Source organism: Petaurus breviceps, unplaced genomic scaffold (assembly GCF_028583685.1).
Source record: "Petaurus breviceps papuanus isolate PSGF00001 unplaced genomic scaffold, PetGlider_PUasm1.0 90895, whole genome shotgun sequence".
NCBI classification, from domain to species: domain Eukaryota; kingdom Metazoa; phylum Chordata; class Mammalia; order Diprotodontia; family Petauridae; genus Petaurus; species Petaurus breviceps.
Genome location: NW_027187372.1, coordinates 28,766,022 through 28,792,602, shown reverse-complemented (window position 1 = coordinate 28,792,602; position 26,581 = coordinate 28,766,022). Strand labels below are relative to the sequence as shown.

The following is a 26,581-nucleotide window of genomic DNA, read 5'->3' as shown; positions in this document are numbered from 1 at the left end:
CCAGGGAGGCACAGACACCAATAAAAGGGAACAGGACTTGAGAGAAGGATAGAAATCATCAGCAGAAAGGGGTTTGATCCTGGTCTTGAGCTGCCAACATGGGACAAGCAGCAATCTGGACAGGTGAGTCAGTCCCGAGGTGAGCAGGAGGGTTAAGGGACTAGAGGGGGTAGGGCCACATTAAGAAAGAGGAGAGCAGATCGAAGCTGCTAATTAAGGAGCTGCTCACAGCCCTTGATGTCTGGTTGTTCCTGCTGGAAGAAAGAATCGTGAAATGCAACAAGCCCTGGATTTGGATTCAGAGGACAGCTCGGTGTTCAGGTGTTTCTTCTGTCTTTCCCTCTCCATGTGACCTTGAGTGGGTGACAATCCCTTAGAGATCAATCAGTCCTTCCTTTTATAGATGGAGAAACTTGGAGGGTCAATGCTCAAGGTCACACAGGTGATAAGCAGCACAGCTGTTTAAACTCAAATCTTCTGACAACAAGTCTGGGAGTCTTTCCATCAGGCTGCACCATGTCATACAGCCCCTCTCCCCCCCCTCTTGTTCTCTCCCCCCTCCCCTTCTCTTACTAATTTTCTCTCTCTCTCATATTGTTTTAGGTTTGATTCTTCTGCTGTTGCTTCAATGCAGTAAGTAGACAATTTCCCTAACACTTCATTTCTGTCACCCTTTTCCCTGAGATCTCTAAGCACCACATCAACATTACAAATGAAAAATCAAAGCCAATTCCTTAAATGGATTTCTACAGAGACCTCTCCAAAGAGCTCAATCCACTTTGTCTCCCCGTGTGATCTTACTGGATTTCTCAACTGCCCTGAGAGGGGAATGAAGGATAATCCCTTATTATGCAAAGGGGAGAACAGAGGCAAAGAGAAGCTGAATGAGTAATCCAAGGTCCCACAGCACATCTGTTCCAGATGACACTGTTCCTTCACCCAGAAGAGGGAAGAAAATGAATTTAGTAGCCAGCTCAGAAGCAGAACTAGAAGACAGCACAAGTGCTTCACCCCTCACCAAGTCCTGAATTTTGATTAAGGCTCTTTTTACAAGCCCTGCTGATGGCTTTGACATTTCATTTCTCCTGCTCCAATTCCCTCTCTCCCTACTCTTATCATTGTTGTCAAGTAGTTTTTCAGTGACCTCTTTGGGGTTTTCTTGGCAAAGACACTGAAGCAGTTTGTCATTTCCTTTTCCAGCTCATTTTACAGATGAGTAAAGTGAGGCAAACAGGGTGAAGTGACTAGTCTGAGGGTCAAATTTGAACTCAAGAGAAAGTCTTCCTGATTCTAAGCCCAGTGTTCTATGCACTATGGGGCCACCTAGCTGCCCTTGTCCTTAGTCTTAGAGAGCTGCAAATTCTCTACCTTGGCCAAAAGATTGTTCACTTCTTGGGGCAAAGATAGATGAACCTCTGATAAGTGATGGAGTGATAAGATGACCGCATTTAAACAAGAATCTCTTGTTTTGTGTGTGCCAGGCACTTAGTTAGGCAAAGACAAAAAGGAAAGTAGTCCTGCCCTCAGGAGCTTACACTCTAGCTCTCTGCATTGATTTCACATGACTCTCCTTCCTGTATTCTATGTACAGTTTGTTTTCCAACCAAACTGGCCCACTAGCCATTCTCTGAACTGGACAGCTTGACCAATAGCACTGGCCTGAGGGAAAACTGGAACTTTCTGCTTTTCTCACAAAACATACATTGTAGACTAGGAGCTCCTTGAGGATGGGGCTGTTTCCATCTTTCTTGGCGTCATTCCCATGTTCGCGGGCACTTAGTAATGATGGGGGGGGGGGACGGGATCCCAATAAGTTCAGCAGGAACCCTGATCTCATCCAAGACCAGGAAACCTGCAAGGGCGTCTGGAAAAAACTCAGCTCAGCCTTCCTTGGAGTTAGAGTTGAGAAAGTTTATTATTATGCCATTACAGCTGGCAAGAGTCCTTTAGGGGACCTGCAAGTGAGAGGGGTACATGCTTTTACCTTTAAAGGGTAGGGCTGCCATTGTCAGGGCTGACCTGACGGGAGGGGCCTCAAAGCATAGACAAAGGTCAGAGCTGACCAAGAGGAGCAAGTGAATAGATAGTTTAGATAAGATTTGGGCCAGGTCGTTAAGGAGACAAAAGGCAAGGATAAAGGAGGGTGTGGACCAGGCCTGGGAAGGAATCTAGAGATTAAGTAAGAACAAAAGGGGTCACAGGGTGTTACCTAGGTGGAGTGTGGGACAGGGAGAAGGGGCAGAGCTCAAGGGTGGGAAAGGACAAATTACAACTTCACCGACTGGTTTTACAAGTTGGTTTGACCTAGACACCAGGTACCCCATCAGTAAGAGCCTAGCAAATGCTTTGGGTTTGATGTATCGATTGGCACCTTTAGATAGAACATGGGTGAAGGATTTGTAGTCACTTTGGATTCAAGTGCTACCCTTGTCATAGGGAAGGTGGTGACACAATGGATAGAGTACTGGGTCTGAAGTCAAGAGGACCTGAGTTCAAATTTGACCTTAGATACTTACTAGTTGTATTACCCTGGGCAAGTCACTTCACCCTGTTTGCCTCAGTTTCCTCATTTGTAAAATGAACTGGAGAAGGAAATGGCAAACTACTCCAGTATCTTTGCCAATAAAACCCCAAATGTAGTCATGAAGAGTCAGACAAATGAAATGATTGAACAACCAGTTATCCCCATCACTGATTTACTATGTGACCTGAGTCGTTACTTAACTTACCTGAAATTGCTTCTTCATCTGTAAAATGGGGATACTAAACCTACATCACAGGGTTATTGTGAAGAAACAACTTTGTAAAATGTAAACCCATATAGAAATGTGAACTATAGTCTGTCCTAATGCTGGATTCCAAGAATAATCCTTCTAAATGAGACAGCTAGGTGGTACAGTGCAAAGAGTTCTGAGTCACTGGTCAAGAAGACCTGAACTCAGATTTGACCTCAGACTCTTGCCGTGTGACCTTGGATAAGTCATTTAACCTCTGTCTGCCGCCGTTTCCTCAACTATAAAATGAAGCTCATAACAGCACCTACTTCACAAGGTTATGTGAGGATCAAATGGGATAATAAAGCACTTATAGCAATGCCTGGCACATAGTAGGTGCCTAATAAATGCTTGTTTCCTCCCTAAATAAATAAATTCTTTTTCATTAAATATCTATATAAGTGTTCATAAACTGATCCTTTGATAAATACCAATTGGAAAGAAAGAAAGAAATCCAGAAAAAAGAAAGCAGAAATCTCAATCTCCTTCAAATTCTCATTTCCTTTTTTGACTCTCCCTTTGGTTCTGTATAGCAGCAGCAGCTAATATTTCTGTCTTGCTTTATAGTTTGCCAAGTACCTTCTTTACAATAACCCTACTGTTTTATGAAGGAAACTAAGCCCCAGAGAGACTGAAGTGACTTGTTCAGGGTCACACAGCTAGTGTCAGGGTCAGGATCTGTTCCACATACAGTGCTCTCTCCCCTCCTGCACCCAGCTGGATACTCAATATTATTGACAATTACCAATGTTAACTCCCTTCAGAGTCAGGAATCCCCATACATGCTTATTACATGGTCCTAGAAGCCAAATAGAACTGTGGGTCAGTAGCCGTCTTAGCTCTTTGTCCAACTTTCTGTTCTTATTTTGAAAGTCCTTTCTTCATCTTGTCTGTATCAGGTCACTCTAGACTTCTAATACCTAACTGAGTATTTACTCAAACACTCGGACTAAGGGTCTTGAATGGGCCTGTGTTTTACTAGTCTCCTTATCCTTATCCCCTCAGTATTTCTGTCTTCTGTTCTAGTCAGAAAATAAAGGATGGAGAAAAGAGCCAATTTTTAACTATCTCCCAGGGGATCTTAGGAATGTTTCTGACCCTAACATCACTCAAAAGCCAGAGGATCACAGATTTCAAGCTGGGAGGAAATTTAGAGATCATCTAGACTGATCCTCTGATTTTGTACAAGAAGAAATTGAGAGCCAGAAGACATACCTGACTTGCCCTAGGTTACATAGAGAATAAATGACAGAAACAATATATGAGCCCAGGCCCTTCACCTATATACACATCCAGCACCCTTTCCATTGGACCACACAAAAACTGTGTCTTAAAGAGGCAAGGATACTCATCCCATCCCCCAACCCAGTTTTGGGATCCAAAGACCAAAAGTACAATCAATCTCTTCTCCCCCATCCCTCCCTCTTTCCATCCTCTTCCAGGGGAGGAGTTCCCAGGTAGACTTTCCCTTCCTCTCACTTCTGTTGGATCTTCCATTTCTTCCCATACCAGGCTCTACTGCTAAGCTGGTCTGCTATTTCACCAACTGGTCCCAGTATAGGTCTGGACAGGCAGCCTTCCTCCCCAGTAATGTGGACCCCTTCCTTTGCACTCACCTCATCTATGCCTTTGCTGACATGAAGGATCACCGGCTCACCACGCTAGACCCAAAAGACGTGCAGTTTTACAACGATTTGAATGGTCTGAAAAGCAGGTGAGCCAGAGATGGCAAGGGGAAGGTGTAGGGGGAGAGAGCCAGTGTCTCAGAGCAAAATGAAACCAAGATAGACATCCTTTGATATGCTACCCCAAGAAAAAAACACATGCTCACTTATATCCACCTCGATACCTCATGCATTAGCTAATTGTTCTTGGAGTTCCAGTCTGAATGCTTATTTCACCACTCCCTACCTCCTTCCTAGGAAGCCTTCCTAGACTACCTAGTTCCTCAGGACCTCTTCTTCCTTCCTTCCCTCTGCTCTCATTACAGAGTTCCTGAAAAAGATTCAGCTTCAGTCCTTAAGCCTTGCACATCACACCAACCATCTGAGCATTTCAATTTAGAATTGGCCCAGGAAACCTTAATAATGATAATAATAAATATAATAAACACAATATATAACATAACATAATATAATATTACAGTATAATAAAAATAATTATAAATATAATAACAATATAATGCTAGAAAGTTTGCAAAGTAATATATATGTGTTTGCTTGTATTTGTATATACATATTTGTATATAAACACATGCACACATACACAAACACACACATACATATATATAATCTGATCCTTACAACAGTAGGTACTATAGCTGTGATCATCCCTATTTTACAGATATAGAAACAGATATAGAAAAGAGGCTCAGAGGAGCTAAATGACGTCTCCATAGACATACATCTAGTGAATGTCAAAGGGGGTTTCTCTTCCTCACTTAAAAAAAATCTGAAACATTTTATTGATGCCTTTTTGTCTTTACACCAAGGTCAGGGACCCCTGCCCCCCCTCCCGCCTTGCCCTGCCCAGACTTATAACAAAGAAAAGCAATTAACAATAAAATCCAAATTTACAGCCAGTGAGCCCACAACAATGGAGGTAAAATTCTTTCCTACCAGTCCTCTACCGGTTTCAATGAGAGCAGAGATTCATTATCTGTTCTTTGGAACCTTCACTGGCTTTTCAGTTACTCAGAGTTCAACTTCCTTCTAGTGACCATTTAATTAAGTTGTTGTCATTGTGAACATTGTTTTCTTGATTCTACTAATTTCACTCAGCATCAGCTCATACAAGTCGCTTAATTACCTTCCCACTTGTGACACACCCTCCTGCCCACTGTGTGTTTTTCTAGGTTTTTCTCCAAGTGAAAGAGGGAAACATAAAATACAAAAATATCAGTAGTAAGATGGTAGGTACGTAATCAAATGCTATCTACCCTAGGCTATACGGTGCCTCACTGAGAGTCCCCCAAACCTAGATTCTCCCTAGGTCTGGCACCCACTTTGTGGTATTTGGCTCCCTCGAGGTCCCAAAACAAGAATGCCATTCCTAAGGTTGGTTTGCTTTTTTCAATTGAAAGGCGTACACTCACAAGATTTAGAGCTAGAAGAGGTCATTCAGTCCAAGGACTCGTTTTATAGATGAGTAAACTCTGAAGGGAGGAAGTAATTCAAGGTCACATAAGTTGCAGAGATAGAATTTGAGCCTAGATCTTCTGGCACAGCGGATAGAGTTCTGGGCCTGGAGTCAGGAAGACTCATCTTCCCTCGTTCAAATGCAGCCTCAGACACTAGTTTTGTGACCCTGGGCAAGTCACTTAACCCTGTCTGCCTCAGTTTCTTCTAGTAAAATGAGGTAGAGAATGAGATGGCAAACCACTCCAGTACCTTTGCCAAGAAAACCCCCAATGGTGTCATGAAAAGTCCAGACAAACGACTGAGACCAAATATACTTTCTGCTAGACTATGTCACCTTTAAATAAAAATGTCCCATCTGAGGCTTGAACTTAGGACCTTCAAGTGACAACAGTATGTACCAAGAAAGCACAGTCCCCCAGGGTACTCCCATAATGAACTGGAATCTCCCCCCCCCCCCATACACACACACACATTCCTTAATTTCATTGAATTCAATAAACATTTATTAAGTGCCTGCCATCTGCTAAGTACTGTGCTAAGGACACAAAAAGGAGCAAAAGACATTCCCTATCCTCAAGAAGCTTACAATCTTATGGGAAAGACAACATATACACAACATACAATATGTATACAACATATACACAACATACAATATGTATACAACATATACACAACATATAATATGTATGCAACATATACACAACATACAATATATACAACATATACACAACATACAACATATACACAACATACAATATGTATACAACATATTCACAACATACAATATGTATGCAACATATACACAACATACAATATATATACAACATATACACAACATACAACATATACACAACATACAATATGTATACAACATATACACAACATACAATATATATACAACATATACACAACACATACACACAGGATAAATAGGAAATAATTAAAAGAGGGAAAACCCCAGAATTAAGAGGGGTTTGGGAAGGCATATACCAATTATGTCCTCCCCAAGTCACATTTTCTCTGGGATAAGTGTGGCCTATTTGGACAATGTTTGCATGATAAGGTTTGAATTTCACTTTTGAGCCTGGCTATCCTCTTCCACACAGGCTCTACTTTACCTGATGTGTTGGTCATAGCTAGACAGAGTGTCCCACATGTGACCTTAGTAGGAATCATCTCCTCCCTCCTTCTGGATCCTTAGATATGCCATTCTGAAGTTTTAAAAAAACTTTTCTCACAACAACCCCCATGAGGTGGGTTAAGCAGGGAAGTAGATACAAGTCCCTTTTTGGATTGCTAGGTCAAACTGTTGACCCATATGAAATCTATAGTCAGGTTTTGTTTTTATATGGATGCCTGATAAGTTGGGTCTCCCCCCTTACATTTATGCAATTCTATTTTTGAACTCAAGAGGACATTATCTTCATCTTTATTTTTTAATTGTTTTTTTTATATTTTAATGTTCATTTGAGTTCCGATTTCTCTTTCCCTCACACTCCTTCCCCATCCATTGAGAAGACAAGCATTATAATACTCATTATACATGTGAAGTCTTGTTAACTATGTTGCAAAAAAAAGAGAAAAGCAAGAAAAATAAAGTAAAAAAAATTAAACTTCAACCTGCCCTAAGAGTTCATCGGTTCTCTCTCTGGAGGGGATGGCATTTTTCATCATGAGTCCTTCAAAATTGTCTTGGATCATTGTATTGATCAGAGCTGATCATCGTTACGATATTATTGTTACTCTGTACAATGTTCTCCTGGTTCTACTCACTTCATATTGCGTAAGTTCATATATGTCTTCCCAGGTTTTTCTTAAGCCATCCTGCTCATCATTTCTTATAGTACTTTAGTAATTCATCACAATCATACACCACAACTTATTTAGCCATTCCCCAAATTAATGAGCATCCCTTCAATTTCCAATTCTTTGCCACCACAAAAAGAGCTGCTATAAATATTTTTGTACATATGAGTCTTTTTCCTTTTTATCTGATCTCTGGCTCTCTGGGGTCCTCAATAATTTTTTAAGAGTATAAGGAGTTCTTTAGACCAATAAATTTGAGAAATATCACCTGAAACCCTCCTAATGCCTTTCTTGTCTTTTCCTAGGAATCCCAACCTGAAAATCCTGCTGGCCATTGGAGGCTGGAATTTTGGTACTAAGAAGTGAGTCAGGGGTCTGTGGGATCCACTGGTGAGGTGACTTGGGTGGGGGAACCTCATCTAGGGGCTCAGGCAGACAGGAAAAGCCCTGATGAGCTTTGGTCAAAGGTAGGCTGAAGGCAAAGCCTTCCTATAAACTCTCAGGCGCCCCCCTTAGCACTAATGGGAGGTTAAGAGAAGAGAAAGGAATTGTGGATTGTACAGAAGGTATAGGAAAAGGGACAGAGATTATCTAATTGCAAGAAGCAAAGAATCTAGCCCGCTCATAGCTTAAGAAGACTTAACTGTGGGGCGACCAGGTAGCACAGTGAGTAAGAGCACCAGCTCCACTGTCAGGATGACTTGTGGATCGAATTCAGGCTCAGACACTTAGCACCTACCCAGAAACACCTGGCCGTGTAACCTAGAGCAAGTTACTTAACCCCAATTGTTTAGGGGCGGCAAGGTGGCTCAATGAGTAAGAGCACCAGCTCCAGTGTCGGGATGACCTGGATCACATCCGGGTTAGGATACTCAGCACCACACCCAGAAATAACTGGCCGTGTAACCTTGAGCAAGTTACTTAACCCCAATTGCTTAAAAAAAAAAAAAAAAAGACTTAACTGTAGTCCTGCACAAGGAGAGGTTTTGTTCTCCCTGTGGGCTTCAATAGAATAGGAGCCTCGAATCTCCTCAAAAGAGCTTTCACTTTTGTTATTTTATTTGATCCTAATAGCGCCCCACAAGGCAGGCCCGACAGCTAGTATTATTATAATGTCTCAAATGAGGAAACTGAGGATCACCAAGATAAAATGACTTGCCCAGGGTCATACATATAGCTAGATCATAACTGATGCAGCCAGGATCAAAATGAAGAAGAATGACTTCAAATGCAGCATACTGTACTGAGTTTCTTCCCCCATTATAGACAGACAATGGAGCTGAATTAACTTCAAAGGAATTCCAGGAGCCCAGAGGGAGAGAAAAATTTTGGGACTGCAGTAATTAATTAATAATTAATAAATGTATCAGGGAATTAGAACACAGAGTACCTCTGAGCTCTCCAGGTCCTTACCTTACCCTTCTGTTCTGGAGTCTGAGGACCTGGGTGACCCCGGATTCCTCATCTGCAAAAGGACAGGTTTTTGGAATTCCTTGCAGGTTTAAGTCTGTGGTCCAGTGACCCCTGTTCATCTTAGACCTTGAATTCCTTGCCATTTTAAATTCTCCATGCCAGGAGGTGGCAGTCACCTCCCCCTAAGGAAAGCATGACTGACTTTTCTGAGCTGGCTGAATAAATGGCCAGGATTAAAGGGTTCTAAGAGGATATTGAGAAGACAGGATTTTGGGGACTGGGCTGCTCCATGTAATGTTAGCAAGATGGTGAGATTGAGTGTGGGAGAGAGGGAGAGTCTGGCAACTTCTGTCTCTCTTCCTTGAGAGAGTTCTAGTCAAGGAGAGAGTGGGTCTATCTCTATGAGGACCTGCCAGGAAATTTGAATGGTCCTTCTCCCTGGCTCCAGGAGAAAGAAGGATTGAGATCCAAGCTCTGTCTGACCCTGGGCAAATCAGTTTCTTGTCTGTGTATTGTCTCTCTGTTGTCAGTCTATAATGGGGGAAGAAATTTAGTACAGTATGCTGCATTTGGAGTCGTTCTTTAGCAAAGTGGGACTAAGGGATCTTTAAAATCCTAGCATAAGATTGTAGATTTAAGGCAGGAAGAATGCCCAGTGGCCATCTACTCCAACCCCTTCATTTTACAGAGGAAAACACAGGCCTGGGGAGATGAAGTGATTTTCCCAGGGTCACCCAGTTAATAGCAATGCAGAGCATCCTACCCATTTACTTTCCTTCTCTGGGGTTCTCCACAGGTTCACAGACATGGTGGCCAGGCCTGAAACCCTTCAGATTTTTATCCAGTCAGTCATCAGCTTCCTGCGTCTACATAATTTTGATGGCTTTGACCTTGACTGGGAGTACCCAGGCAGCAGGGACAGTCCTGCTATAGACAAGGAGCGATTCACAGCTCTGGTAGAGGTATGGTGGGGTCAGGGCCTGGGGGGAGTGGGAGAATGGTGAGAGACATCTGGCCTTCCAGCTCCTGTGGAAAAATGGGAAAGAGGAGGTGCTGTTGGGTACAGGTGCCATGAAGTAGCCCCAAGGGGATCAGAGAGGCCTCACCAAGGCCTTAGGTCCAGGCTCCAGGCTGGAAGCTGCCCCTTCAGGTCAGAACTTTACCATGTTTCCCATTTCTAAGTCATCTACTTTCAGACACTTGACTGTCAAAAAGGAAGACAGAGGGGTGTAGTGAATAGAGAGCTGAGGGACTGTGGGTTCAAGTTCTGCTTTTGACACATACTGGCTATGTGACTCTGGGAGTCAGTCGGGTAATCAATCAAATATTTATTAAGCACCTACTGTATACTTGGTACTGGGCTAAGTGCTGGAGGTATAAAGAAAAGTAAAAGGCAGGAACTTCCATTTGAATGGGTGAGAAAACATGCAAATACTATGTACAAACAAGTTACATACAGGATAAACTAGAAATGCTCCATAGAAGGAAGGTGGGAATTAAGGAGGATTTGGGAGAGTCTTCTTAGAAAACCAGGGATTTTATCTGGGACCCAAAGGAAGCCAGGGAAGGCAGGAAGTGGAGATGAGGAGGCAGAGCATTCCAGGAGTGGGGAATGGCCAGTGGAGATCCTTAGAGTCAGGAGATGGAGTACTTTGTTCAAAGAACAGCAAGGAAGCCATGTTCAGGTTGCTGAATCCCAGGCTAGGTGGGGGTGGTGTGTGTGTGTGTGTGTGTATGTATGTGTCTGTGTATGTGTGTAAAAGGTGTAAGAAAACTGGAAATGAAGGAAGAGGACAAGTTATACAAGGCTTTGAATGCCAAACAGAGCATTTTATATTTGGTCCTGGAGGTGATAGGCAGGTCACTTAATTTCTTAGTGCCAGAGACAACTGTGTAAGGCTATAATCTGCATATCTGGTGTTCTACATTGGTAGAAAGAGGTTTCTTTGAGTGAGTTTTCTGCACCAATGAAATCACAAGGTTTTTTTTTGGGGGGGGGGATCAAAGTATGAATCTCCTCTCTTTAGAGAGGGAGAAAAGTGGCTAACAGGGTCACAGATATGGTGGTGATTCTTGCGGCTCATTTCCTCCCAGAAGGGAAGAGAGGTGGACATTATTATGTCATGTGGATTTTGATATGACCTGACCCCAAGTTATCTCCGCAGGCCCTGCACAATGCCTTCCTCCAGGAAAGTGAGAAGTCTGGGAAGGATCGGCTTCTTCTGAGTGCGGCTGTTCCTGCAGGTCGATACCAGTTGGATCGAGGATATGAGATCCAGAAAATCTCCCAGTGAGTCTAGGACCCATGGGGTGGAAGGAATCCCTAACATGTACTTTGTTCCTGAGGGAATAGACACCTAGAAACAGGGGGAGGGGAAGGGCAACCATGCTCATGAGCTTCTGTGAACCCTAAAGGTCATTTCATCCATCCCCTTGGCCCCAGAAAAGATAACCCCATCCTCAGACCATCAAACACCCTCCTGGATGTTCCATCACAGGTTCACAGATATGGCAGCCATCCCTGACACTTGTTTTGTTTTTGACTCCTTTGCTTTCTTAGTGGTCTTTGCCTGCTGGAGAGACTTCAACCTTTCACTTCCCTCTTTCCATGACATCTGCAGGTCTCTAGATTTCATCAACCTCATGACTTATGACTTTCATGGCACTTGGGAAAGAACCACTGGTCACAACAGCCCCTTGTATAGGAGGCAGGCCGAGAAAGGAGGGGCCGCTGAAGCTAATATCGTAAGTGACCAGAGCCTGGGGCAAAGCCTCAGTGTCCCCTGGGATTGTTTGAGGAGAGGACCAAAGTCAGCCTGGCAGCTACTGGGTAGAGCGGTCAGCATCAGGATTTCTGGGAGTAAAGCCTTTAGGGCTCTGTGGCTTCTTGTGTGATGCCAATCAAGGGCATAGGGGGAGACTTCAGGCTCTTTCATCCTTTGGGGAAAGTGGAGTCATAGTACAGATTCCTAAATGATCTCATATCCACTGCAGGTTCTTAATTTTAGAAGTTATTGTTTCACTGTCATTAAAAACACACATGAAATTGAGTTGTTTTTAATTTGTTTTGATTTTATTCTCTCTTCTGGGTTAGTAACCTTTAATACACACACACACAAAGTCCCATCCTTAGTGTATTGTTAATATACTATGTTTCTTCTGTTGAGCCTCTAGGGAGATGCTCTGAGGGAAGTCTAGTAGTTCCTATTTACCTGTAACTGCCAGTCAGACAAAGGAAACAGTGTCCCTGCTCTCAGGAAGCTTTCAGTCTGATGTAGAGAGAGGAAACATCCCTTTGACATCAGATACAAGTACCAATGAATAAAGCAAAAATCTTCCCCAAGGCCCTGGGGCTAAGGAGACACAATGTAGCAGAGTCCCCAGTTCCAATAATGTTAGCTTAGAATGGCTTCCTAAAGGAGGCAAGCTTTGAGCTAAGTGTTCCTGGATGAGAGGACCCTGGCTTGAGAGAGCAAGAGTGTCTTATGTAAAGGGTTTACATATTAAAAAGGTCAGGAAAAAAGTGAGGGAAATGAGGAAGGGAGAAAGTCCCAGATAAAGTGGTCATAAGATCTGGGTTATCAAATCTGTCTTTCTCATTTAACAGATGTGGAGGCCCAGTGAGTTGAAGTGCCCTCTCTAAGGTCAGGTAGTCATAGAATAAACATCAAAGAACCAGAAGGGACTTTAGAAGTCAGTGAGTCCTCATTTGACAGAAGAGAAATCTTAGGGAGTTAAATGACCCAAACCGGGTCATGTACTTAGTAAGTATACGAGGTGGAATTTGAACCCAGCTTTCCCTGGTGTGAAAGTCACCACTCTACCTGCCATACCACTATACCTCCAAGGATTCAGAATCTTTCCTCGGCTCCCAATCCAGAATTCTTCCCATTATACCAAATTGGAGACTCGGAAAGAGTTCAGACAGATTAAGGCATTTAAAAGAAGAAGGTGGGGCACTGAAAGGGACTTCAAAGTGGTTGTCTAAAGACTTGTCTTAGCCTCATGGGAGTCCAACACAGTTTGGTTTGGGGGAATTCTTGTTTCTCCTCTTTCCATGTTCTAACTCTAATTATTCTGCCTCCTAGGATTTTGCTGTGAACTATTGGCTGGAGAAGGGAGCCCCACCAAACAAAGTGATCTTGGGCATGCCTACCTATGGACGGAGTTTTACCCTTTCCTCCACTTCAGACACAGGGATAGGGGCTGCAGCTTCTGGCGCTGGGACTCCTGGCCCCTTCACAAAAGAGGGAGGCCTATTGGCTTACTATGAGGTAGGATAACCAGCTCTCTGAGGCTGAGAGGTGGGGTTGGGGGTTGAGAATCAGTACAAATGGGAATGGAGTCTTGAAATATGGAGATTCCTCTTCACCCCAAGACCCTGTATGAGGATGCTATCATCCTGAACACTAGACAAATGGTATCCATTCTTGCCTTTATACCATGTTGCTTCATTCTGAGGTTCAAGTCTGCTCCCAACTGAAACCAGAAATGGTTTTAGTTCCATTCAGGATTCTGGAAACTTTATTGTCCCAATTCCATTCCATTTAGAAACATCCTATGCTACTCAAGAACTCTCCTGGACTCTTCAGGATGATCCAAACTAGGAAATTCCCATTTTAGACATTCTACCACCACTAATATCTGGAATTAGTTTGATGCTTAGAGAGGGAGAGTGAGGGGAGAAGGGAATGAGGCAAAGAATCCCAACCACCTCCTCCCCCATTCTCCTTGCCTTTCTACCCCCATCCATGTTTGTCACCTGTTCCTCCAGGTATGCACCTTGAAGGACGCCACTTTTCATATGATAGGAGAACAAAAGGTGCCTTATGCTGTCCAAGGCAACCAGTGGGTGGGCTTTGATAATGTGGAGAGCTTCAAAACCAAGGTGAGTATCCTATAGGATCTTCTGCATTTATAAATGTCAATCATCAAATGACTTGTGAATATTAGTGATATACCACTACTAATAACTGTTTGCTTATTCTTATATTTACTGGTTTCAAAAAAACCAGTTATTCCACAGGTCTTCAAATGAAGAATCTCAGTGCATTCTAAATAATATACATTACAAAACCAGAATACTTATGATTTCTGAACTTTTTCTTTCTCCAGTTGCATTTTCTGAAGGAAATAGCTTCTGGGAACAGGGATTAGTCAAGTGTTCATCTACATTTATCCTTTGGGATAACCATCAACCACTGTTGGCTAGTTTTGTCCCACAATACTACCTGTACAAAGGAGGCCCCCATAAAATATATTTGTATCAGTAATGAGGAGGGAGCATTATAGCTTCCTCTTCTACAAAATGAGTGAGTTAGAATAAATTGGTGTTGGGGGAAAGATGAATGACTGAAGAAAACAAAGGTTCTATCTTCTAAGCATATTAATTTATTAAGCAATTCATGCCAATTGCTCAACAAACCAGGATCAGACCTCATCAGCGAAGGCCCAGACCCTGAATACTGGGAAAGACAGACTTTTATACATTTAAAACAAGTAATCATATGAGGCCAATTAATTAAAAGAAAGCAATACAACACCAGGTAATCTGATTTTTAATTGGAGGAAAGATTAGAGACTTTCCAGATTGGGAGGGAGAGAATGAATAGGTGAAAGTCCCTAAATTCAGGAAAAGAAGTGTTCCACTCCTTCCAAGTATTTATAAACAATCAAATAGAAACAACAACCAATTGATCAGTATGGGCCCAGTTTTCAGATAAGACATTTGAGTTGCTTGGGATGTACAATTGTGAGAAAACTCCTTGCATCAATCTTTGAATCTGACTGGATTTCTGGTCAATATAACTGAGGTCGTTGGTTAAAGGCCTCTAAGCAGCAGGTAGAGGTGTTCCAATTTCCCTGCTATTCAGGGCTGGTTTTCAAACAATGCAATAAGGTTTTCTCTCAGTTCCCACAATTGAATAATGTTTTCTCACAGGACAGCATTTTAACTAGACCCATAATTGAATGGAAAGGGAACTGAGTTAGCTCCAGAATTGAGTCACAAGATAGTCAGTGTGGTTCACTCAAATCTCACAATTAACCACTTACTATCCTAATCCCCTCAATTCCCTCATATCTATTGGAAGCACCTTTGTTTTGGGCTTGAGGGACTAATTAGAGGCTGGAGAGGTCATTGATCTCTCCTAGTCATTCCCCAACATTTATCTGCAAATGCTCTCTAAATGGATGATTACGTGGTAGACTTTGCCACCAAGCAATAAAAATGAAAGCATAGCCCAATGAATAACTTACATATTCAAGTGAAATTTATTAAAGGTTCTAAGAGAGGTGGCTTTGGTTCCAAGACAATGGTAGAAGGCTGGAATGTGACTGCTTCCTATGTTGCTCCTGGGTATCTGAGGAATCTTCCTATATTATCAGCTCTCCCATGTATGGAGGGCAGGCAGCTGTGAATCTTCTTTCAGCTTGGTGATTGCAGCTTATCAGTAAATGTTCTATTTTCACATTACCCCCACCCCCACTCCAAACCTTGAGGGTTGCTAATTGTTCAAGGTAAAGGCAGCTGAGCTTATAAATAACCTTTCTGAACTCATGATTGGTCTTCTTGGAAACTCTTCCATGGCACTCATTCAACACCCTCAGTAACCTTAGAAACAAGCAACATATATATATGAGGCTTATGCTGGACAGTTTTTCCCAATGACCTAAAGATGAGCTAAAGATGACCTAAAGGGTTGAGTGGGAGAAAGTGGGGCAGAACCTGCACAGCAAGGATTTTTACAAAAGTTAGGAAAGGAGGAATCTGCATTCTTAAAAGAAAACTATTAACTCAACACAATACACTACATATAATCCATGGCTTTCTTCTGTTTAGGAAGGGAATTTCCCCAAATAGAGCTTTCATTGGAAGTTTTAGAATACAATAAGTAAATAAGTATATACAAGCCCCCAATAGGAACTTCTTCCATCCCTTAGACTTACTTCCACAATGAGATTAATAATTAGTTGCATCTCAGATTGGAAGACACTGGTCAAGAATAGCTATAAATGAACTTCTAGTCCTAACATTCTATGAATCCATGAACCTATAGAATGACCAGAGCCTGATAGAGGTTAGAAATTTGAGCTCTGCAGGGTTTTTAAATAATATCACAGAATCCAGGAATGTCAGAATTGGAAGAAACCCCAGAGACCATCCAGTTCTTAACCAGGGGTCCATGAATCTTTTATCAAATATTTTGATAACTCAGTTTCAATACAATTGACTTCCTTTGCAATGCTGTATATTTTATTTTTCATTCTGAGAAGGTTTCTGTAGGATTCACCAGATTACCAAAGGGCTACGTAAGACCCCAAAACTTTAGAACTCTTGGTCTAGTGCAATCCTCTCGTTTTAGAGGTGAAAAAAACTGAAGCGATGAGAGGTGAAGTTTATCAGATCACACAGATAATAAATGTAGCTTCTCTCCCAAGCTGTCTAGCCCTGAAAGAAAGGCTGCTTTCCAAATGGTGAAAGTGTGACTTTAAAAGGTTCCTTCCACCCAGGCCTGTCCCTAAGGGTCCTTTGCCATGCCTGCCCATAATCTTCCCCTCTCTTCCTAATACTAGGTTGCATACCTGAAGCAGAAGGGACTAGGTGGGGCCATGGTCTGGGCCATAGATATGGATGACTTTAAAGGAACCTTCTGCAACCAGGGCCCATACCCCCTCATCCAGACACTGAAGAAGGAGCTGGGTGAGTAAAGGTCCTAGGATACCAGGCCTCCCTTGAACCCCAGGCTCCTCTGTCTCTTTGGAGAACTTCCTCTATCTTAAGACTGATTTTCCAAACCTCATCTACTCCAACTAACCCTAATTGAGAAACTTGTTGAAATTCACTCCTCCAAAAGCTCCACTTGCCTTCTCTCCTCTCTGCATTCTTTGCACCAGTAGTGACTATCCCATTTCATCTTACTTATCGATCATGGGAACCTGTACAGTCAGTCTAGTGGTTTTACCCTAGAAGGTCTTGAAAGTGTTGTGTAAACCTAGCTAAAAGACAACTGATAGCACAGCAGGTAGAACACTAGGCCTGGAGTCAGGAAGACCTGAGTTCAAATCTAGCCTAGCTGTGTGATCTTGGGCAAGTCATTTAACCTCAGTGTCCTAGACTATAAAATGGGGTTAATAAAGCACTTACCTCAACAGGGCTATTATGAGGATCAAATGAGATAATATTTATAAAATGCATGACACAGAGTAGATGTTATATGAAGTTATTTCCTTCCCTTAAAGCCTCAGTTGTGTTACAAAATATTAAGATTTAATATTGTTAACAGTGTCTTTGCTCTGGTATTCTCAACCTTTCTTGACTCCCTAGGATCAGATACCAGTCATTCAGTCAACAAGCACATATTTCAATAGCTCTCCAGTAACCCTCTGTCTTCTGACACTGAGACTCCTCTGGTGTAGACCCTCATCACTTCATTATTGGATTATTGCAATAGTCTGCTAGTGGGTCTGCCTGCCTTGAGTTTCTTCCCAGTCCATTCCATTTCCAATCCAATGCTTCATTCAGCCACCAAAATGATTTTCCTAAAGTGCAGATTTGACTATGTCACCAGACACACACACACACACACACACACACACACACACACACACACACACACTTACTCAATAAACTCCAGTGGCTCCCTATGGCCTCCAAGATCAGATACAAACTCCTCTGTGTGGCATTCAAAGCCCTTCCTGGCCTAGCCCCTCCTACCTTTTCAGCCCTCTTGTACCTTGTTCCCTCTCTAGAGCTTTCCAGTCCAGTGGCCCTGGCCTCCTGGCCGTTCCACAAACAAGACCCCCCCCCCCCCAATCTCTTGGCCGTCCCACAGACCTGCAATGTTCTCCCTCCTCATCTTGGCCTTTTGACTTCTTTGACTTCATTCAAGTCCCAACTAAATCTTATCTTTTACAGAAAACCTTTCCCAAGCCCTCTTGATTCCAGAGCCTTCTCTGAATGCCCTCCTGTTTGTCTTGCATGTAGCTGGTTGGTTCAGATTTGTTTGCTTGGCACTGTCTTTTGCCTCTTTTTGTCTCCCCAGTGGTTAGTACACTGCTTGACATATTGTTGTTTATGTTGCTCAGTTGTTTCAGTCACATCTGACTCTTCCTGACCCCATCTGAGGTTTTCTTGGCAAAGATACTGGACTGGTTTGCCATTTCCTTCTCCAGCTCATTTTGCAGATGAGGAAACCCAGGCAAACAGGGGTGCTAAATAAATGTTTATTGACTGATTTAGTGCCTGCTACACACCAGGCACTGTCTTTGCTCTGTGAGAGATACATCAAGACCAAACAAAACAAGCCACTGTTCTTATGAAAAGAACCCAACCAAATCAGCTCCATGTGGGTTTGGTAGAGCACTATAACATTTCAATGGCAAGTAAGCACACAAGAACTCTTTTTTCCTCATCATTAAATGAAATTGCCCAACAGCCCAAGATACTCCAATGGAACAGATCATGTTCTGAGCTCCAGGATTGCTTTTTTTGGGGGGGGGGGGGAAGAGGGCAATTGGGATTAAGTGACTTGCCCAAGGTCACACAGCTAGGGTGTGTGTGTGTGTGTGTGTGTGTGTGTGTGTGTGTGTGTGTGTGTGTGAAGTGTCTGAGGCCAAGATTTCTTGAATGACCAACTGTGGTTCATACTTGGTGGTCCTGCTCATCAATCTTGACTTGACTGTCTCGTAAATCAAGAGTCTTTTCTGATTCATGACTGCAGTGTTTCTGAAGGTTCTCAGATTAATAGAATGCCACTCACAGTGCCTACTCTATACCTATGTCTGGGAGTCTGAGCCCTGATTTACAGGACCATCAAGAAGACGTATGTGTGATTAAATAGACCTCCATAATATGTGGGAAATCAATCCCCTGAGAGAGTCTAGTCAAATCATAATAAGTGCTCTTGAAATAATGCCACATATTTGGTAAGGAATTAGAAATTGTTGAACTTGCTGGCCTTTCCAATCCTTTGCAGTCTGCACAAAAATCAGAGATGGGGATGGTTTGTAATATGTGTTACTATTTATTAGATTGAACAAAGAACAGGAAAAAACCTCGTCAGAAGAATTATTGCTATTTTGGAATAATCAGCATATAGATTCAGGACATTCATCCCTTTTTTTTAAAAGTAGATATAATCAAAGGGGTCAGACTCCCTAACTGGTCAGTTTATTTAAGTTCCAATTGTCCTTAAACTGGATCATCTTTGCCCCCATATAACTACCCCAATCTTGATAGCTTTCTGGCTGTTCTTTTGGGATATTGAGTGAGTGGAGAAACAAGATGATTGGAGATTGGGCCTCAGCCTGCACCCACTGTATAGATTACTATGGCCCTAACCAATACAACCTGTCACATATTCAAACCTATGTCTCGACGCTATCATGCTACAGGTATACTATTAAAGTATCTAGAATGGTTTTCTTCATTTCATTGTTTTGTTGCATTTACTATACTAAAGTAAAAAGCAGAGATCTCTATATAGATAGAATAAAGTATTCTATTTCTGTTCTATTTCTGGTTTGTTGTTATTGTTCAGTTAAGTCAAGTCATGTCTGACTCTTTGTGGCCCCATTTGGGGTTTTCTTGGCAGATATACTGGCATTGTTTGCCATTTCCTTCTCCAGCTGATTTTAAAGATTAGGAAACTGAGGCAAAGAGTTAAATAACTTGCCCAAGGTCACACAGATGAATCTTCTGACTCCAGATCTGGTACTTTATCCACTACAGTGTCACCTAGCTTCCCCCTAAAGGGAACAGATACAAAATGAGATCTTGGAATTAATGAACATAGTTTGAGTTTATAAAATGGGGGAATTCAGAAGCACATTTTCTAAGGCCTCAATAATGTTATATTAAGAATGAATATTATGAAAATTCTTTTCTCTAGTATTCTTCACTTCTCTTTCCTTTGTAGAATCAAGACAATCTCTAGACAGATGGGATTATTTGTATTTCACATCAAAATGGGTTATATTTCTTGTAGAGAATAAGCCAATGATTTGATAGAGGAAATGCCCTTTTGTTAACCAGTTAAAGTGTCCCTTACTTTATTATGGACTAAGTCAAGGAAGGTAACGCTTTCCCCCCCCACTTTGGACCTAACCCAAAGAGGGACGTTTTAGCTTTTCAGGAATACAAATGGTCTCCAAGGTTGTGGCTCTAGCATTAACATTACTATTTTTCTTTTCTAGTAGATCAGAAACCCTAAGCCTAAACTTGCTTTGTTTTATCATGCAGTGGAATTTTGTCTTTTGTTTTGTGATTGTTTTATAAAATGTAAGTAGACATTGTTTGTGTCAGAGAGAATTCCAATTATCAAGAGAAGCTTTTCTGCATGTCTCTCCAAGTAAGAATTCCTGCATATTAATAAATAGCTTTGACAGGCTTTTAGCTAAAAAAACAGGGTGCCAAGTTCTTCTTCCACAAGGTGAAAGAGATCAGAGAAACCAGTTATAGTGAAACAATTCAAAGACCACAAATCGAGCACAGGCCCCTGGCCATTATGGTTAGTTGTTTGTTCTAAGTGACTGGGGCACCTCACCTTTCTCTGGCTATACAGTATGGCTGTTCTTATGTCTAACACCTGGTAGTTCTCTGTGAGTCATAGCCACACTGAGGGTTTGAAGATATTGAGGATGGATTGTTCCACTGTCCCCACAGGCATCGCATCTGCAAGTGAGAGTTCTACTCCATCCCAGCCCTCCAAGCCCATTGCAAAACAGCCCATCAAGCCTACTCCAAACCAGCCCTCCAAGCCCATTCCAGGAGGAAACGCCTTCTGCCAGGACAAAGAGAATGGCCTCTACCCCAATCCTGAGAACCAAAGCACTTTCCACAACTGTGTGGGGAAGCAGACATTCACCCTCTCCTGCCCTGCGGGCCTGGTGTTTAACAATTCCTGCAAGTGCTGTGATTGGTCTTAAGTTCAGAAGCTTATTCTGCCAGGGCCAGGACTGGTTACTCTGCCAGCCTTGGAGAGTCATTCTTGGAGCTCATTCCAACAGACCACCCTGCTCCCCTCCTAAGACTTTGCTCTGTCTCAACTCAGAGCCCTACTGTGAGCAGGGATTCCAGTGTTTCATGGTTATATCATATACTCTACAGTTTGTCTTTGTCTTATTAAAGCCCCTCATTTGTGCTTTGGGCTCCTAAGCCTTTTTTCTCTATAGTTACAATAAATTGTAGTTCCTTCTTCTCTCATAGGAGAAATGTGAAGCTAAAACTGTCCCTATGTGTTTCTTTGATCTCTTACTGAAGAAGTCAAAGCTCAACCCTTCTTCAATTTAACCTTAACAGTAAGTAATTGTCAGCAGAGACCACAGCTGTAACCAGGATCAAGTAAATGGGACTTTTCCCCAGGTGCCACCAAATTGGCACCACAGGTACAGAGGGCCAGGCTACAAAACCACACACAGATGGATGATGATCTCTGTGCGGGGGAAGCAGTTGGGACTGACAAGCTGCCTGTGGCATGTCTCTCACTGAACCCATCCTGTGCCTCGTCACCATTTCCTCACCACCCATCAGGGCCTGGGAAGGTTGGAGCTGGGCATATCCTTTACTCGCAGGCCTGCTGAGGTTCTTATACTCTCTATGCCTTGTACCCAAGCTAAGACTGGGAGGAAAGGGAAGGGGTTGGGTATGGGGAAGGAACAAACAATAGGTCCCTCTTCTTAAACTTCTCCATAGACTATGTGAGATCCCAATCTTAAGAGCAATTGTATCCCTGCGCTTGTCAGATGATTTTGGGAGACTGCTGTCATAAATCCCCATTCCCTTGGGTTCCATAGGTCCCAAAACTTTTCCTCAAAGGGATAATAGAGGAGCAGGATAACAAAAGCTAGGACTGCCCATGGTTCACCAACAACACACTCCTTTTTGCCACCCCTTTCATGCGTACACGTTTGCCCCCAAGATATCTTGCTAAGCTCTGGAGGAGAAAGTGAGGCCAGTAACTATGCACAGCCCTCCTCACTGAAATCCAATTCACTTGCAAGTCATGGCATCGCCTTCCTGATGTCTACGAGGATGAAGGGCAAACAACAACAATCACACACACACACACACACATACACGGTGGGGCACACATGCACCAGCATGGTTAAGACTGGGTCAGTGAGTGAACTGATATTACCCAAAGCCTTCACATCAAAGTGGAGGAACCTGGTTTTTTGCCACCTCTGGCCTGGAACCTCACCTATGGGGAGCATGTACCGGGAGTCATTTCTTAATGGGAAAGGGGAGAGTTGAGATGGAGGGTAGGGGCAGGTGGATGGTAAAGGGCACCAGAACTTCTCCATTTCTACCATGTCATCTAGGCCCTCCAGACCACTCCAGGTTCTCTCTCTTCTTCCTCTCCTCCCACTCATTTCTCAACCCCTTGTAACTTGGCTTCTGACTTCTTCATTTAACTGGAACTGCACTCTCCGACATCGCCAATGATCTAATTGCCAGATTCAAAGGCCTTTTCTCAGTCCTCATCCTTCTTAATCTCTCTGCAACTTTTGACACTGTTTACCATCTTCTCCTCCTCCATACTCTCCCTCCTAGAGTCAGCTGGTGGCCAGTGGGTAGAGCCCTGGACCTGGAGTAAGGAAGACCTCGGTTTAAATCTGGTCTTGGTACTTGCTAGCTGGGCAAGTCACTTAAACTCTATCTCAGTTTCCTCTTCTGTAAAATAGGAATAAGAGTAACTAACACCTACTTCACAGGGTTGTGAGAATCAAATGTCTCATTCAGCCTCCTGAACTCCAGGTCCCAATTACCAACTGCCTGTTGGATATGATTGCACTCATTTATTTGACAAGCTTTTATTAATGTCTGCTATAAGCAAGGCACTATGCTGTGTGCAGGAGATACAAAACAAGCCAGTCCCTGACCTCAAGGCTCCATCTATGAGCATCTCAGATTCAGCATGTCCAAAAGAGAACTTCTCCTCCTCCCAAACTCACCTTTCTTCCAAACTTCCCTATTTCTGTAGAGAGCATCACCATCCTTCTATAGTCACCTAGGAATACAACCAGAAAATATTCATAAAGTAGCTGGAACATAGTAGGTACTTTATAATTCCTTCCTTCCTTCCTCCCTCCATCCCTCCCTTCCTTCCTCCCTCCGTCCCTCCTTTCCTTCCTTCCTCCCTCCTTCCCTCCCTTTCTTCCTTCCTTCCTTCCTTGCTTCCTTCCTTCTTGCCTAGAATTGCAGCAGTCCCCTATATGGGCTCTTGGTTTTTAGTCTCTTTCCTCCTGGATCATCCTCCACAATCTGTAAGGTAACCTTCAGAAAATACAAATCTGACCATGATCGTTCCTGCTCAAGCATCTTCAGTGGACTCTTATGGCCTGTAGAATAAATATAAACTCTTCAGACCTACACAATCTGGTGCCAACCTGCCTTTCCAGGCTTAGTTCTTTGCACATTCTACATTCCAGGCCAACTGTCCTGCTCTCTGTTCCCTGAACTTAGCCTTCCATTCTCCTAGTTCAATACCCTTTTACACATGGACCCTCACCTCTTAAAATCCCTAGCATCTACAAGCACTTAGCTCATGTGCCACTTCCTGGGGAAGACTTTTCCTAGTCCAGGAGTTCTGAACATTTTTGTGCATGTCATGGACCTCTTTGGGGCTGGTGCAGCCTAGTGAGCCTTTCTCAGAATAATGTTACTAAATGCATAAAGTATGTATATGGCATCACAAGGAAAAGCAATTATACTGAAATATAGTTATCAGAATATATATCAAAAAATTAGTTCAGATTAAGAATGCCTCACCTACAGGGTCCCTTCCTCCCCAATTTACCTTCTACTATACTTATGTCTTTACATGTTACATCCCCTAGTTAACAGAGGTTCTGAGGTCCATGATTTTTAAAACATATTTTGATAACTATATTTCAATATGATGGGCAATCCTATGTATTTTATTTTATGCATTTAGTAACATTATTCTGAGAAGAGATCCACAGGCATCACCACACTGCCCAACGAGTCCACGACACAAAGAAAGTTGAAGACCCCCAGACCAGTAGAATAAAAGCTCTTTGAAGGCAGAGATCATTTTTCATTTTGTCTGTGAATCTGCATTACCCACCACAGAGCTATGCACATAGTGAGAACTTAATAAATTATTATTGGATTGGAGGCTACTGGATGATCTGCAAAGGTGAGCTCCTCCCTGAGTGAACCAGGGTCTCTGTCTCATGTCCCTCCCCTGCATTGATCATTGCCTTTCTTGCCTTTTGCCCTGGTACAAAAATCCTACCTACAAGGGGCAGTTAGGTGGTGCAGTGAATACAACATCGGCCTTGGAGTCAGGAGGACATGAGTTCAACTCCGCCCTCAGACACTTAACACAAAAACTAGCTGTGTGTCCTTGGGCAAATCACTTAACCCCAATTGCCCTACCTTCCCCTCCTCCCCCCCCCAAAAAAAACAACCTACCTATGGCTCTGAGAGAGCCTCTGCAGCCTCTTTCACAGGCAGGACAGAGATGGGATACAACTGGTACAAAGTCACACAGTCAGTCAGAGCCTCGATATCTTACAAACACCCAGAATATTAGAGCTGGAATAGAGCTTAATGAGGGTCCCACTCTCCTGATTTGTAGATGTGAAAGCTGATGTCAAGAGAGTTGAAGTGAGTTGTTAAAAAAATTTATCCTAGGCATTTGTGAGTCTCAAGTTAGAGCTTTTTCCATTCCACCATGAAAAATCAGGAGATCTTCAGCCCAAATGGGGACATGAGACCTTGACCTTCAGACTATTTCAATGCAGCCTTATTCTCATTCCAGGACTGAGTTTGTTTGGGAAATAGGTCTCTGGGCAAGGCCCCTTGGGAGGTACATAGTCCTTTCCATTCACTGGCCCTTGCTGCCTCCTGGTCTCTGCTCAAACCAAGGTGTGCTTCCTCATATGGCCAGGAGGTGGCAACAATTACTAACTTTAAGGGCTCAAGCTACCAGACTAAAGTATTATCAATCAACAAGCATTTATTATACACTAGGTGTTTACCTAGTGTGTGCCAGGCATTGGGATCATAAAGCCAAAGATTTTAAAACATCTCATGCCCTCAAGAGTGTGTCTGTGTATGCATACATATACACATGTCTATATGTATATACATGTGTTTGCATGTGTACACACTATATACACATGTGTATGTATTTAAATATAAGTGTGCATACACAAAGATGAGGTCTTTGAATAGAAAAACCCAAATAATTAAAAAATCAAAATAATTTTTCTTTAGTTTAAAATTTTGTTTTTAAAAACTTTTGGCACTTAAGGCCATTCCCAATCTGGCTGCAGTTTATTTTTCTAGACTTACTACAATTATTAACCTTAAGATAACCTTTCAGACTCAACCAAACCAGCCATCTGGCTGCCCCTCCCAAATCACAATCTACCTCCCAAGTCTCTGCCTGCTTACCTCTCCTTTTTGGAATCCCTAGGGGCCTTCAAAGCTCAGCACAAGCCTTAGTTCCTACAGAAGGTGTTTCCTGAGTGATTCCTCTAAAGATTAGTATCTCTCTCTCTCTCTCTCTCTGTCTCTCTCTTCACATAGATTATATTGTATCTATTTTGTGTAATTTTATATTTATTTATATAAGTATATGTTATTTCCACCCAAAAGAATGTAAGCTCCTTGTGATCAGACTTTCATTTTTTTCCCTTTGTGTCTCCTGTCACTGGCACATAGTAGATGCTTAATAAAAATAATTACTATATAACTATTGTTAATGTATTATAATTGTATCATATAACATTATATTACTAATATTATTAGAATAAAAATTATTATTATTTTGCTCATTTGCTTGATTGAAGAAATTGCATTTGTAGTACACATAGTAACAACTTCACTACATCAGAAGCTAAGAGACCCAGGTTCTGGTCCCAAATCTGCCCCCAATTAACTGAACTCCAGGAAATCTACATCTGGGAAACTTAGCTTCCTTCTATGCATTTCAAAGACTGTCACACTTTTATATTTGTATCCTCAGTATCTGGAACACAGTAGGTGTTTAATAAATATTTTTTGATTGATTGATTGATCTAAGTTTTAGATATTATAATGTAGTGCAGAGAAGGGGAGACAGTTCAGGCTCAGATCTTAGCTTTGGCATTTACTGGCTGCATGCCCTTGGCCAAGTCTCTCATCCTCTTGGGGCCTCAGTTTCTTCAATTGTAAAATGAGAAGGTTGGACCTTGTGATCCTTTAAGTCCCTTCAAACCATCCATCTCTGATTCCTTACAGTTCTAGGAATTCCTTTTTCTAGTTCTATTTGAAGTGAGAGGATACAAAGCTATCTCCAAGTAAATTGTGGTGATTTTCCAGGGCTCCAGGATTGGGGAATGAGCATCGTTCCATGACTATGGAGTCCAGACAGCTGGAGGGTGACTCAGGGAGGCAGGTAGGTGGCATAGTGGTTAGAACACTGGTCCTGG

The 26,581-nt window shown here is 42.4% G+C and overlaps 1 protein-coding gene and 1 pseudogene across 2 annotated transcripts; one reads left to right on the top strand and one right to left on the bottom strand.

The window, feature by feature from the left end:
- CHIT1 (chitinase 1) lies at window positions 1–21,360 on the top strand. 2 transcript variants are annotated; one of them, XM_069074604.1, is made up of 11 exons: window positions 1–123; window positions 604–633; window positions 4,287–4,488; window positions 8,026–8,082; window positions 9,930–10,095; window positions 11,299–11,423; window positions 11,755–11,878; window positions 13,222–13,407; window positions 13,908–14,021; window positions 16,709–16,835; window positions 20,799–21,360. In XM_069074604.1, exons 1-11 carry the CDS (start codon window positions 99–101, stop codon window positions 21,059–21,061), a joined length of 1,419 nt encoding a protein of 472 aa, XP_068930705.1. In that variant the 5' UTR covers window positions 1–98; the 3' UTR covers window positions 21,062–21,360. The 2 variants fall into 2 exon arrangements, with proteins under 2 accessions (XP_068930705.1, XP_068930706.1); XM_069074605.1 differs by lacking the exons at window positions 1–123; window positions 4,287–4,488 and adding an exon at window positions 135–321.
- The window catches only part of LOC138151118 (folate receptor alpha-like), a 115,774-nt pseudogene that overhangs the window by 7,046 nt on the left and 82,147 nt on the right, over window positions 1–26,581 (bottom strand).